Raw genomic sequence first — 15,267 nt, 5'->3', positions numbered from 1 at the left:
AAAAAATGTGACAGGCAGATAAACAAAAGACTGGCAGTGACTTCATATAATCCACTGGGTGGCTGCTGCATTTAGTAACTAACTCCCTGCACGATTGTGTGTGTGTGTGTGTGTGTGTGTGTGTGTGTGTGTGTGTGTGTGTGTGTGTGTGTGTGTGTGTGTGTGTGTGTGTGTGTGTGTGTGTGTGTGTGTGTGTGTGTGTGTGTGTGTGTGTGTGTGTGTGTGTGTGTGTGTGTGTGTGTGTGTGTGTAAGCATACTCATTCTGTGTAGATGTGTGCCTCTGAGTGTGTGTGAGTGTGATTGTTTCTAGTGAGTTTGAGTGCGAGCGCTCACATATGCGTGAGTATGCGTAGGCTTTTGTGCGACTGGTGTATTGAGATATAGGCCCAACACATCTGCCACTGTGCCCTTGCCTTTGAGTGCGTGCCCTCTAACAAGCTGAACATTGTTGTTTGACAGTAAGTAAGAAGGCAGACACACTGCCATATATTGAGGAAGGCGTGCGTGCATGCGTGCGTGCGTGCGTGCGTGTGTGTGTGTGCGTGCGTGCGTGCGTGTGTGTGTGCGTGCGTGCGTGTGTCAGTAGCCCCTACCTCCACTGGCTTTGGCTAGTTAGCACTAAATCTGGGGTTATAAAAGCCAAAAGCTTTCCAGTCATTGTAGCCGCTTCATTCAAGCCATTAAAGCAAAGCTCTTTTCCCCTGGAGCTTGACCAGCAAATCCCTGTCATCAATTTTTTTTAAACTCCTTTTAGCTCTATGACCATTTGACTTGTGTGATTTATGTGGCTGGTAGTGGTGTTCCCTAAGTGGTGGTGAACGTATGGTTCAGTGATTTCCAACCAGCGGTCTTCGAACCAATCCCCAGCCTTACAAGGATGATTAATATATAAAACATATTTCAGAGACACATTTGACTGATGTGATAAAACACAACTGATCAAGACAAACTACAAACTGTTCTTTAAAAGATGTTGGCATATCGTCCTGTCACTGTTGCAAAACATCTGGATGCAGGTACTGAAATAAAAAGCCAGTAAGTAAAAGAACTGGCTGGGTAAGATGTCCCTTTCATTGATCTGAAATTGTTTTCCTATAAATATGAAGCATTGTTCACCACATCAACTTCCAAAAGTTACGAAGTTATCTGATAAGATTTGAGTTTGAATAAAAGGGTTTAGGATAACAAGGTTAGTTACAATGACTACAGAATTTAAATGAAGCCCTCACCTGATAAGCGTTAGGTGTCATTTTTCAAAATGTTATCTTTTCTTAAAGGCAATTAACCATATTTCTTAAAACCACTGGGCAAGAAACCTTTGCTTTATGCTATTAGCAAATATCATGGTCGCTACCTTGACACATTGATATCAGTGCTGGCCGCCTCTCCAATATTATTTGCAGCAATATTCAGCGTTTGCTGCAATACTGCAATGTATATCATTGACTGTATGTAACAAGACTTGATTTAAAGTTGAGGGATACAAATATTTCTTGAAAGTAAACAGTTGTGTATTTATTTTTTGTTGTTTTTTCACAATATGTATGACATCTCCAAATGACCACTACATTCAGTATTTATGCAAGGAAAAGTTCATCTGATAACATCCTTACAGTTCCATTCTCAATCTTCTTTATGGTGGCTATCATAGAGTTCCTGATAGATAACATATGGTCAGATCACAGAATATAAATGTTTTAGTTGCATCATAAAATCTTATTGGGAGCTCATTTAAAAGTCACCATTGCGAGGCTTCTACCAGCTAAGGTAAGATGGAGAAATGGAAGAAATAGAAAAGCCAGAAGGAAATTCAAGTAGTTGAAAGGATGGGACGGATGAAAGCGGAGGTGTAGTAGAAAATTGCACCTTGATGAAAATTGGCATGCATTGACAAATCATTGCCTCGAAGGTTGCGGTAGCTCAGATGGGGGTGAAAATCTGGTTAAATCTTGTGAAATGTAAAATAGCCTGCAAGAGCGTACCGAATGCTGCAACATAATGCAATAGGTTTAAGTTCACTGCACGGGAAGTAGCCTGTCAGTTATGGGTTTGCTACTGATGGTTGTATTGCTTCCAGTGAGAAATAAAAACACCTTGACTTAACTCCAATAGCAAGAGCCCTTACTGTCTTTTTCCATAAGGGCCAGACAAAACTTCAGACAATGACGAAGCGTGTAAGTTTGACTCTTTTTTTATTTTGGCCCCCTCCAACTGCCTAAATTAAGTAATATAGGTCATGGAAACAGGTGAAGGCTGCTCTCATCACAATGTTCAGTACACCCACATCATCCAGAAAAGGGGTTGTCCTTGGCTAGGACCGCCCATCCTCCCCAAAAACCACATGTCTCTCCAACAAAGGACAAGCAAAACAAGTGCGCCTCCTAGCGGTCAGTCCAACGTCCATGTGAGAGTTGGCCTGCTGTTATAAAATCAAAGATGTCACTTACGGTAGAAGACGTATTCTGTGTAGCTGGACCAGATCTTGTCCTCTGTGTGCTGGTTGACAAACGAGGCTGTGACTGACGAGTTGCAGGCCACCATTTGGAAACCACACTCCGACAGCATGTCAAAAGACCTCTCGAGGTGCTTGAACTTGAGGTAAAACCGGGAGGTGTACCGTTCCGGGGTCCTGTCCGGGTCCCGGCTCTCGTTCAGGGTCTCCCCGAAAACTTCTTTGGCGAGGGCCACCCTTCCGCATATCAGTATCCGAGGCACCCTCCGGAACTTGGCGTCAGTTTGACTCTCCCGGCCCATGGTGCACGACCCCCGGTAACCCACCGTGATGAAACCGCTCTTTCTGTCCGCGGGGACCAGAGAGGGCGACGGGCACTGCCGGTGGTCGCTGCCCTGGGACCCGTCTTCATTGTCACTGTGGCAGAAGTCGTCCAGGCTTTGCTTTATATCTTCAGGGGTCAGGAGCTTCACTAAATCGGGCAGCTGGAAGTACTCCGCTTCTTTCCTGAGCCTCCCTTTCTCCGGGAAATGGTCCGGGAGGACGACTTGCTTATCACGGAGGTAGTCCAACACATAGCGGAATAAAAACCCGTCTCTGTCGATGAAATACCGGCCTTTAGGATCTCTCGCCAAGTCGTTACTTGCATCTTTTTTGGAGGAGAAAAGCTTACCAAGTAAAGAATTCGGGGTGCCCACCAAAGTTGAGTGACGTGTGTAATAAACCTGCCCCCCTACGTTTAATTCAACAACATCTGGGAAACTGTTCTGAACTGAAGCGGGCTCTTTGGGGTTAGTCCTACAGTTTACACTCAGCGCCATCGTTTCCGTCATGAACAGAGCAGGCTACACCTATTTCTACAGCAAAGAAGCGACTGGTCGAGATTTTAAAAGTTGCCAAACGATGTCCTCGGTTATTCTGCGTTTATGCAGACCCTCCAACTTCATCCCACTACAAACCGAATAAGCATTTTTCATCGATCCATGGCCTTGATCACCTACCAGTCTTTAGCAGTTTTCGAAAATGGGGGGAAGATTGCAGTCCGGGGCGTTCCTCTGTGAATGTTAAATGAAAAGGCTGAGATGGGTGGCTTGGAGGAGGGAGGATTCAGTGCAGCGAGAGAGGAGAAATGTATCTGGGCACATCAAAGCCTCAAACCAGTGGCTAATGTTAGACAATTACACGGGGTGGGGGGCCGGAGCGAGCTGTAAGAAGCTTGCCTTTTTGATAGTAATTTCCAACAATCCTTTTGCACACACACAACCAGAAAAAAAGCAAAATAGAACAGGGAAAACGCGAGAAAAAGTCCAACAACTTATTTTAGGATATAGTCCAAACAGTAGTTCGTGGTGTCACTTTCTCCTCAACTTCCCCTGAACACCGGCAGTTTTTTCCGGGCTGTGGGAGGAAGCAGGATGCCTTTCAGTGGCGAGAAACTTCGCAGAGATTGCCTTCAACCCTCGGGAGTCCTGTTATCGTTTTGTCTGTAGCCTGTCACTGGAAATATGTCGCCCGATCCGAAGTCACCCCTTCAGAAGTCTTATTTCTTAGAGGTGTAACAAAAAAATCTAGATTGTTCCTCCTTTTACGGTGCAAGGGAGAGCACCGACCCGCTGCTGCTCGCTGCTTTTACCGGGAGCTGTCCTCGGTGCTGAAACGAGCATCCAACCCCCCCTCTCCTACTCACCCTCACTGCCTTCCTCACTCCCCTCCCCTACAGAGCTGGGTGGTGTCTTCACGGCTGCTCTCCCTTCTTACACACACACACACACACACACACACACACACACACACACACACACACACACACACACACACACACACACACACACACACACACACACACACACACACACACACACACACACACACACACACACACACACACAAACGTGCACGTACAAACACACACACTAGGCTACTTAAAGCGTATTGGGCGAATCCTGACATCTGGGTGGGAAAAACGAATGCTTCAGGAACCATTAAACTAAAATCTGTCCTATTGTCCTATTCTCAGAAAAGCCCAATATTCATATACAGCATATGTCACATTTGTTATATGAATGTGTATAATATTACCCCCAACTTCATGCACCAGTCAAAGGTTAAATGCACCCGTTTAAAACATCAGTTTTATTCTGTCACAGCAATTCCAGTCCATAGTTGTGGAACTGCTGCATCCATTATTCTGCCATTATTCTAATAACTAAACGCTCACAATGCTGCAATTTGACCTATAGCTTGAATTCATTTGCATGACATTTATTTTGCATTATGTAAATACAGGACAGTATTTGTGTTTCCACTGAATAAATACAGTGTATTCTTCCTAGTTTAGCCTTGTATTGCAACATGTTTAAAGTTTTATTTCGAGACTAAGACTTTGTAAATATTAAATTATCTTAACACAAATCTTCGAACCCCAGGTAGAGGGCTTTAAATGGTTGTGAAATGGGACCTTTTTTTAAAAGATGAGCAACAGCGCCTCCCTCTGTTTGTATATAAAGATGACCACATTTAATTTGTCAGCACCTTGGACAGATCCTCACACAGAGAGCAATAGAATAAGTGGAGTCACATTGTGAACCGAATATACTTGATGAAGATGTATATGAATTTCCTATTTACATGTTCAAGATATGTGACTAAGATTGATCTTTTCTGGTTCTGCGTGAACATCCATCTTAGTCACAGTTTGAGTTTATGAGACAGAAGTGACCAGATGATCTTGATTTACAGGATGCCATGCATTAGATTTCTACATAGGTTTGTGATTAATCAATAACAAGACTGCTAGAAAAGTGAAAGTATAATCCGTAGTCACGAGCACACACCACCTGCCCCAGCTGCGGGGCCAAATCAGGGCTTGTATGAAAAACAAATATTGTTAGATCAAATATAAAACACACAAAGTCTGCTGTTTTCTCCGGGAGTGTTGTTCCTAGCAAACACTGTTGTCATAACAACACTCTGCTTACATGCTGCTTTTTTATTTTCCTTTTACTTCCATCTGTACACTTTTAAATAACCTTGCCCTGAGATTTTTTTTGTGGCATTCCTTCACCAGCTGTGTTGTACCTCTGAGGACAAAATGCCACAGCTTTTCTCCTTGAATGATTGTCAGTCTGTTCAGCCTTGTATTAACTGACGTGTAAAGAGGCGGAGCCACTGAGGCAGTCATTGCGTTATATTGGCGCATGAATTGGTAGGAGTTAGTTGTTCTTGCTCAGTGGCACTTCTGCAAATATTGGACATCAGTTAAATGAACAAGCACTGCAACTCCTGTATTTCCTTTCGAGCTGCCCTGTCTGCATGTCGCCTAAATTAATAACAACCCCTAGTCTCTGTCCCACATTGTATACATTTGAAAAATGTAAATCCAATGCAATACATAATAATAAATGGTGAAAATATGTACGCCTGTATCTGCGTTGCGGTGTTATTCAGTGTTTAAAAATATATATATAAAAAGGATGGGAAACATTTTAAAATGTTAAAACTCGTGTTTCATTTTTAAACAGCTCAGTATCACACAGATACATAAACTACACCGCGTATCCTCAGAAGATATTAATAATACAAATGTGCTAAACAGTCTGTGTCAGCCAGTATGTTTATTGTATTTCTTGGCAGTACAATTTGAGACACTTAATCACAAAATCAATGCCTCCCGTAACTATTAACATTGATTGACAAATACAAAGACAAATGGAGCAAGAGAGTGAGTAATATGAAAGAAAGTGAATGACATAGAGTGAAAGAGAGGAGGTGAGCCTGACTAGGACCTGAGCAGTCACCTGGAAGTAGGCCATGCTTGTAGATTCATCATAAATAAATGTAGCCACTGCACCGCTCCCTGCTGCTCGGCTATTTAAAAACAGATAATTGACCACCTGTAAAAACCTGTTTGGGTCGGCACAATATTTATTTAAACTCTGATCTCTCAGTCCCCAAAGAGCACTTAGTTTAAATGGCATAAAAGCTTTAAAATACACGCCCAGCAGTCCCTTCACCATAAGAGACCACACATTCCTCCATGGTTCCTGCAGGCATTTTGAAATATATTAACATAGACTGAAGCATTCCCTGGTAAAAAGTTTTTTAAAAGGACATTTTGGAAAATGAGATTCCCATTTACTCAGTGAGACAAATCCCACGGCTGAAAGCACATATTTACATCAAACAGGCTGTGACGTGTATTTTAGTTTCTTATTTTCTTTGCTGTATCAGACTTTTGAAAACTAGTTTCAATCCTATACTGGTTATTACAAAATAGATTATGAAATATTTACCTCACAAGCACAGCGTCAACATTCATAATGTATTATTCCTCCAAGAGAGATGCAATATTCAAGAGGTTTCTAATTTTGTACATGAAAAATAAATCCACTTCTTACTCTGCAAATAACATCTTAAGCACTTCTCTTCCTTTTCAAAGACCAACTCGCAGCATATTCATGTTCTCCTCGTGCAGTGCAGACAACATTATTAAAGGGAATTTCAGGCCAGTCACAGATGGTTGAAATACACAGCATACTACTCCTACTTCCATCTCTGAGTACAGCCACGCTGAATGATGCCAGGCCTTCGATGGGATGTCTGCTCGTACAGCAGGCAGACATGCAGTGCAGACAATTGGTTGAGAGTGTTTACCAAAATGAGTTTCTATGTAAGCCTCAGCACTTCCTTAGTCAGCTATTTATAAATACAACAAAGTTTGAACAGTGCTGCAACTTAAAATGTCCGTTTTGAATGTTGTGAAAACAGTATACTGTACAGGGTACATTCTGTTTAAAATATGAGAAAACACTAAACCAATCAGTGGATCAAAGACCACCAAGTATTTTGAACTTAACAGTTAACCTTTTATTTCACTTATTCAAAATGAAGAGGATTGGACAGTTGTGAAAACATCTGAAATATATAATGCTCATATATATATATACATATGTCAAGTATATAGTACACAAAAGAAAATGATGGTGTTTCTGCAAGAAGGGACATTGCTCTCGGTGAAACTACCTTTAATACAATCATGCAAAATTGTCAATTTAAAACATGAATAGAAGCATAATCACTGTGTCAGGAAATCATTGGTCATTTCTTTATGAAGATTACAAATGACTAGACTTTTTTTTTTTAAGTACATTTGTCTTTTGAATCGTTTATTTTGATATGTAATTGTCATGTGAGACATAAATACCCTGCTGATGCTCAGCCCCCCTATTCTTAGCAGGCTGGTGACTAGCCTTAAACTTACCTAACAGGTACTCTCCAACACCCTCGGCTAATACTGCAATGAGTCATCAAACTAATTGCGTCTTCAAAGGCTGCTCGGCAAGGATTTCAGCTTATTTTAGAAGTCTGCTGATGAACTCATAATCATTATAAGAAGCTCCTTTCCTCTGCAGTATTGATCTTCAAACATACACTTTAAGTCCTACTGGGAATTAGCAACAAGTCCCAATGTCCCAGATTTGGTATCAAAACAAAATATATTTATCTTATTCGAGCTAACATAGAGCCTCTTACCAATTTCACAGATGTGCTTCATGAGTCAGTCAGGTAAACTGAGGAAGTAGCTTTAGTTGGTACATTATAAATCAAATGTTTGCATCGGTTTTATGACACATTTATTTTCAGGAAAGATACAGACTGGCACATTAGATGAATATGTGTTGTGTCTATGACTCTGTGATATTCTCTTGGGTCGTGAGAAATACAATTAAAATATCTCAGGATTTCAGTCCGATTCAGCCGGTCATAAAATGACTTTCTTTGTGTCGCTTTGCTACCCCTCTCTCGTTCCCTCATTCTCTCTCTGTACAGGCCAAGGCATCTTTCCATGCTAAACTAGGTCCACTGCTCTCCCCGGAGACAAGGCTATTTAACAGGAAGCCCGCTAAACATTTAGGGCTTTGGCAGCCGAGCAGAGCGGGTGTTGAGGGACAGACTGGCTGCAGGAGCCAGGAAACTATGAGCCAGGAAGTTGGACGCCCTAGCTTGTCTTCTGGCCAGCAACACTGCAGCAAAGCTGTCATCCCACTTACACTGAGTCGTTGTGTGTGTGTGTGTGTGTGTGTGTGTGTGTGTGTGTGTGTGTGTGTGTGTGTGTGTAACTGTGTACTGGTGAAAGCATCAAGGCAGAGGGTGTCTCATTGGAGCCAGGTCTGAGCAGAGCAGGGAAATGTTGAATCTATTTTTGGATGACGCCAGCGGAGCGAGAAGTTACTCTTGAGTTTATATTTCACTTATAGTTTGTGGAGCTGACAGCAGAAGCTTGATGATGCTGCTAAATTAAGCTCTGACCTTTTCCATAATGTATAATTGTGTCACGGTGTGTGAAGCAGGTAGGACCCAAATGCAGAATAAAGTGACAATTCCTTTATTTCAAGGCTAGGTGATAACGACAAAACAGAACACTCACCGACGAACTAGTCATGACAAAAGACGAACCGACAAAGACAGACAGAAAAACCAGAACTTAAATACACACAAGACTAATCACAGAAACAGGTGAGGAGGGAGGAGAAAACACAGGGACACCAGGTGAACACAATCGGGTAAATTAGACACACCAGGGAAACTAACGACCGGGAACCACAGACAGATTTAAACAAGACACAACGCAGACAGAAACAGGCAAGACAGGAGGTGAAGACCTTTCAAAATAAAACAAGAAAAAATACCACAAAGACAGATCGTGACAGTACCCCCCCTCAAGGGACGGATCCCAGACGTTCCAAAAAAAAAAAAAAACACACAAAAGTCCAAAACCTCAAGCAGGGTGGGTGGAGGGGGGTCCGGAGGAGGGACGTATCACTAGGCCACCAGGGTGGGTGGAGGGGGTCAGGAGGACGGGACTGAGCTGACCGCCCAGAGGCACAGCAGAGGACCAGGAAGGGATCTCGGGCGGACGGCCCGGGGGCAAGGCAGAGTTCAAAAAGGGGGATTCGGGCGGACGGCCCGGGGGCAAGGCAGAGTCTAAGGTGGGGGACTCGGGCGGCCGAGCATGAGGGTGAAGGCAGCGGCAGGAAGAGTCAGGGGGTCGGGCTCGAGGGCGAGGGCAGCGGCAGGAAGAGTCAGGGGGCCGGGATCGCGGGCGAAGACCACGGCTCACAGAAGGCCGAGATCGAGGGCGAAGACTGCGGCTCTCAGGTGGCCGGGCTCGAGGGCGAAGACCACGGCTCACAGAGGGCCGGGATCGAGGGCGAGGGCCGGGCTCGAGGGCGAAGACCACGGCTCACAGAGGGCCGGGATCGAGGGCGAGGGCCGGGCTCGAGGGCGAAGACCACGGCTCACAGAGGGCCGGGATCGAGGGCGAGGGCCGCGGCTCTCAGGGGGCCGGGATCGAGGGCGAGGGCCAGAGAGCTCCGGAGGCCGGGCAGGAAGGCGCTGACGGGCCAGCGCCGGAGGCCGGGCAGGACCCGGTGTCGGCCGGACAGGAACCGGAGCTGGTGGGACAGGCCTCGGCAGGATCCCCCACGGAAGAGGACCAGGACACGATTGGCAGGACCCCCGGCAGGAGAGTAGTCGGCGGGGCCTCCAATGGCACAGGACAAAGTGTTGGCAGGACCCCCGGCAGGAGAGTAGTCGGCGGGGCCTCCAATCGCACAGGACAAAGTGTTGGCAGGAGAGTAGTCAGCGGGGCCTCCAACGGCATAGGACAAAGGGTTGGCAGGACCCCCGGCAGGAGAGTAGACGGCGGGACCTCCAACGAGACAGGACAAAGGGTTGGCAGGACCCCCGGCAGGAGAGTAGACGGCTGGACCTCCAACGGGACAGGACAATGGGTTGGCAGGACCCCCGGCAGGAGAGTAGTCGGCGGGGCCTCCAACGGCACATGACAAAGGGTTGGCAGGACCCCCGGCAGGAGAGTAGACGGCGGGACCTCCAACGGGACAGACATACGATTGGTAGGACCCCCGGCAGAGGAGTAGTCGACGGGGCCTCCAACGGGACAGGACATGGAGTTGGCAGGACCCCCAGCGGAACCTCCAACGGACCAGGACATTGGGTAGGGACTTGAGACGTGACTCGAGAGGAGACTCGAGAGGGGAACCAAGGGGGAACTAGAGAGGGGACTAGAGGAGAGACGAGGGACTAAAGGAGGGACTAGAGGAGGAACTAGAGAAGGGAACTAGAGAGGGAACTCGCAAGGGGAACTAGAGGAGGGACTAGAGAGGGGACTAAAGGAGGGACTAGAGAGGGGACTAAAGGAGGGACTAGAGGAGGGACTAAAGGAGGGACTAGAGGAGGGAACTCGAGAGGGGACTGGAACTCGAGAGGGGACTCGGGTAGGAACTTGAGAGGTGACTAGAGAGAGGACTAGAGGAGAGACGAGGGACTAAAGGAGGGACTAGAGAAGGGAACTAGAGAGGGAACTCGCGAGGGGAACTAGAGGAGGGACTAGAGAGGGGACTAAATGAGGGACTAAAGGAGGGACTAGAGGAGGGAACTCGAGAGGGGACTGGAGAGGGGACTCGAGAGGGGACTGGAGAGGGGACTCGGGTAGGAACTTGAGGTGACTAGAGAGGGGACTCGAGAAGGGACTGGAGAGGGGACTCGAGAGGGGACTCGAGAGGGAACTGGAGAGGTGACTAGAGAGAGGACTAGAGGAGAGACGAGGGACTAAAGGAGGGACTAGAGAAGGGAACTAGAGAGGGAACTCGCGAGGGGAACTAGAGGAGGGACTAGAGAGGGGACTAAAGGGGGGACTAAAGGAGGGACTAGAGGAGGGAACTCGAGAGGGGACTGGAGAGGGGACTGGAGAGGGGACTCGGGTAGGAACTTGAGGTGACTAGAGAGGGGACTCGAGAGGGGACTCGAGAAGGGACTGGAGAGGGAACTCGAGAAGGGACTGGAGAGGGGACTCGAGAGGGAACTGGAGAGGGGACTCGAGAGGGAACTGGAGAGGGAACTGGAGAGGGGACTCGAGAGGGGACTCGAGAGGGGACCCGAGAGGGAACCGGAGAGGGGACTCGGGTAGGAACTGGAGAGGGGACTCGGGTAGGAACTGGAGAGGGGACTCGGGTAGGAACTGGAGAGGGGACTTGAGAGGGAACTTGTGTCGGTCGGTACGCCGACAGGACACGGGGAGCTGGCGTCGTCTGGGGAGCCAGCAGGAGACGAGGTGCTGGAGTCGGCCGGTACGCCGACAAGACTCGGGGAGCTGTTGTTGACTGGAGAGCCAACAGGAGACGAGGTGCTGGAGTCGGCCGGTACGCCGACAAGACTCGGGGAGCTGGCGTCGGCTGGGGAGCCAGCAGGAGACGAGGTGCTGGAGTCGGGACCATGACTGCTGGAGCCGGTACTTGAGCCGGAACCATGGCTGGAACTGGGGCCGGAACCATGGCTGTATGGGCCAGCTCTGGTGCAGGGCCCACGGTTGTAAGATCCAGTTCTGGAGCCGGAAACATGGCTGTAAGGTCCGGAGCTGAAGCCTGGATCATGGCTGTGTGGGCCGGTTTTGGAGCCGGAAACATGGCTGCTGGGGCCGGCACTGGAGCCGGAACCATGGCTGCTGGGCAAGGAACCGGAACACGGATCCATGGCTGTGTGGGGTGGTACTGGAGCACGGTACCATGGCTGTGTGGGGTGGTACTGGAGCACGGAACCATGGCTGCTGGGTCCGGCACTGGAGCCATGGCATTTGGGGCCTGTACTGGAGCCGGAACCATGGCTGCTGGGGCTCGGGCTGCTAGCCTGGCCTTGCGACGACTCCTCTTAGCAGCCTCCTGAATACTCCATGGACCTCCATAAGCCTGACGAGTTCCGGAATACAACTCCTGGACAGGAGCAGGAACTGGGGCAGAAGCACGGGTTGACTTCAGGCGGAACCCACCAAGGCGTATGGTGCCAGGTTGGGAATTGGGAGACAGGGAGCTAGCATGCCTGGAATCACATGCTTGTAGGAAGTCCAAAACCCAGTCAGGTAAAAACTCAACAAAACATGGTTTCTCTGCTGCCAACCGGAGCGCCTCTACCAAAGCGGCCCTCTTCTGCCGAACACTGGACGCTCCCTTCCACCAATCGAAGCAGCAAGCCAGATAGAAAGTTAAATGCTGTAATTCAACCTCCCATGGATCATCTGCTGGGTCCATTTTGTGGTCGGTTCGTTCTGTCACGGTGTGTGAAGCAGGTAGGACCCAAATGCAGAATAAAGTGACAATTCCTTTATTTCAAGGGTAGGTGATAACAACGACAAAACAGAACACTCACCGACGAACTAGTCATGACAAAAGACGAACCGACAAAGACAGACAGAAAAACCAGAACTTAAATACACACAAGACTAATCACAGAAACAAGACACAGGTGAGGAGGGAGGAGAAAACACAGGGACACCAGGTGAACACAATCGGGTAAATTAGACACACCAGGGAAACTAACGACCGGGAACCACAGACAGATTTAAACAAGACACAACGCAGACAGAAACAGGCAAGACAGGAGGTGAAGACCTTTCAAAATGAAACATGAAACAAGACAAGACAAAATACCACAAAGACAGATCGTGACAAATTGTTTTTGGGCTGAGACCCAATTGGTAACTTTTGATTTTCACTGTCACTTTTATGACAGCAGTATGAAATGTTATATTTTTGCAACTTACTTTAAACAGTTTTGCATGTGAAATGATGTGTCATTCACACACATGCTTTTCAATTTCAAGACATTCACTTCAAGCATAAAAATGGTGTATGTGTTTTTCAGTTCTTAGCAAGAATAATGTTACAGCATTCAATAACTAAGTAGATGTGTTTACTGAAAGACACATTTACTCAGCAATGGATACCAACAAAGAAACACACATTAATCCATCAAACACCCGAACCTTCTATTCTGACAAAGGATGAAGGGCAGGGTATGTTCAAGTCGCTCCTCTGTCACAGGCACTGAAAGAGCAGAGAGAATTATAGTTAAAAGTATTTTTACACCATGCTATTTTTCAGGCAAATAGTTGTGATATCAGTCTTGTGTGTGGGCACACAGTACAATGAGGGAGAAACAAGTACAATCATTATCTTCTTTGCAAATCATTTCACGACAACCAGCATTTACGCTTAAATGTCCAACTCTGGGACTTTTAGTGATAATATACATGACAGGATTGTGTTAAAATGATTGCAATGCCCTTGGCAAATGGATGCAATACAGCAATCCGTTTTGTTTTTGGCAAACTCAACTCCTCCAGTCTGCAATATGTGTGTTAAAATATATCTATGAGGAGAATATAAATCGTGCTGAAAAGTAATGATGGCATACCCAACTGGATATTTTTCCTCTCTGCTGTGGTTACAAGGGAAATAGTACATTGGCATTCAAAGGTTTTCTTGGTATCTTACAGTACAGTAGCTGGTGTCTGACTCAATTTGCACCATGTGGGATTTAGAAAGCAGTTGGCCAGGTTCAAGCAGTGGGAGTAGTGTAAAGATGGGAGGGGGCGGATGATCTGACAGCCCCTCAGTAAGGGAAATAATCTCTGTTCTATTGTTTTAGAACAAATGCAATCCGTTGAGTCAGAGCATGTGTGAGTGCATACTGACTCATCTCTCTCTCTGGATGGCATCAGACGCCGATGAGCCGTGATGAGCATATATTATTCAATCAGATACATGTTAGACCGGTTTACATTTGCACTCATATTTTGAGGAGTACTCTTCAGTAGAATGTGGCATAACCTAATTGAAATACAACAAAGTGTATATGCTTTTTAGTGTGGTTCTTTAGCATTATTCCGTTTGAAAACACAATCAAATTCTTGCATTTAAAGTAATCGTTTTAGAATGGTGTTTGATTTGCTCGTGGATAATGATGTTCTGGAGGTGCTGCACGTTTTTCAGTAGACCATATGCGCTGGAAGGATGATTAAGGTTGTGTTGAGTAAATGAAAGACTATATAAACTTAAATGTGCTTTCAATTTCCATTATATCCCTTTCAATCTCAGGTCTCTGTTTGTACTTACAAATCAGAGTTGTGCACTAGTTTAAATGTGTTGTCCAACTTGTTATACATATCATTTAGTTTCAAACCTTTTGTTGCAATTATCTAGTAGCCTATAAGTCTGAATAAACATGAAGCTCGATGCAGAATGATACCTGCCTTAAAAAATATATATCTTAACATTAAAAATCCTAACGGAAACCGATCCCCTCACATTGGCAGCCTCAAAGAAAGGCAAAGAACTGATGTGTTTGCCAAGAAGAAAGTCAGCCCATATCCGAACAGTTTCTCCATCTCTGAGGCCCCTCCTTGGCGGAGAACAACGAAGGTGAGTTCTCTGAGCCTAAAGGGATCTTAACCCTGTTGATTTGTAGAAACCATGCAGATGAGATGTTGCTAAGCACCGGCTCTCCCTCTGCTAGCGTAAAGGCCATGTGGGAGCACTGTGGAGGGCAGATAGCTGAACTAGTTTACTGCCATAGTCAGCTCTCCTGTGGTGTGAGTTTCTATCTCTGTGAGTGTGTGTGTGTGCGTGTCTCTCTCTCCCTCTCTCTTGCTCTCTTTCCTTCCCTCCAACATTTTCCATGCTTTCGTCTGTGGCTCTTGGGATTAAAGGGTTGTTTCCACAGGTCTTCAATGTGTGAAATATCTCTTGATGCATGAGGCCAAATCTCCAAAATCCCTTAGTACTGTAAAACCCATTTGAAGGTGTATCCAATTTTACCCTTCAGCCAATACCATCAGCAGTTTACTGTAAACGCTTCAAAGGATCTTCTGAACTTTAGAAAATGCAAATGTATTGCAGAAGTAAAAATGTGCTCTCACAATATCTGATTTTCACTACACGCTTACCACGGCCGAAATAAT

The 15,267-nt window shown here is 46.2% G+C and overlaps 1 protein-coding gene across 1 annotated transcript in view; it reads right to left on the bottom strand.

Moving 5' to 3' along the window:
* The window catches only part of kctd16b (potassium channel tetramerization domain containing 16b), an 80,949-nt gene extending 76,809 nt beyond the window's left edge, over nt 1-4,140 (bottom strand). Inside the window, exon 1 of the mRNA XM_034206453.1 lies at nt 2,449-4,140. Coding sequence (XP_034062344.1) covers nt 2,449-3,286 — 838 coding nt within the window. The 5' untranslated portion in view covers nt 3,287-4,140. The remainder of the gene's footprint in view (nt 1-2,448) is intronic.
* Nucleotides 4,141-15,267: the final 11,127 nt, after the last annotated feature.

Source organism: Gymnodraco acuticeps, unplaced genomic scaffold (genome assembly GCF_902827175.1).
Source record: "Gymnodraco acuticeps unplaced genomic scaffold, fGymAcu1.1, whole genome shotgun sequence".
In the NCBI taxonomy this organism is placed as follows: Eukaryota; Metazoa; Chordata; class Actinopteri; order Perciformes; family Bathydraconidae; genus Gymnodraco; species Gymnodraco acuticeps.
Note: the sequence above shows the minus strand (reverse complement) of the source record. Positions and strands in the feature narration are given on the sequence as shown.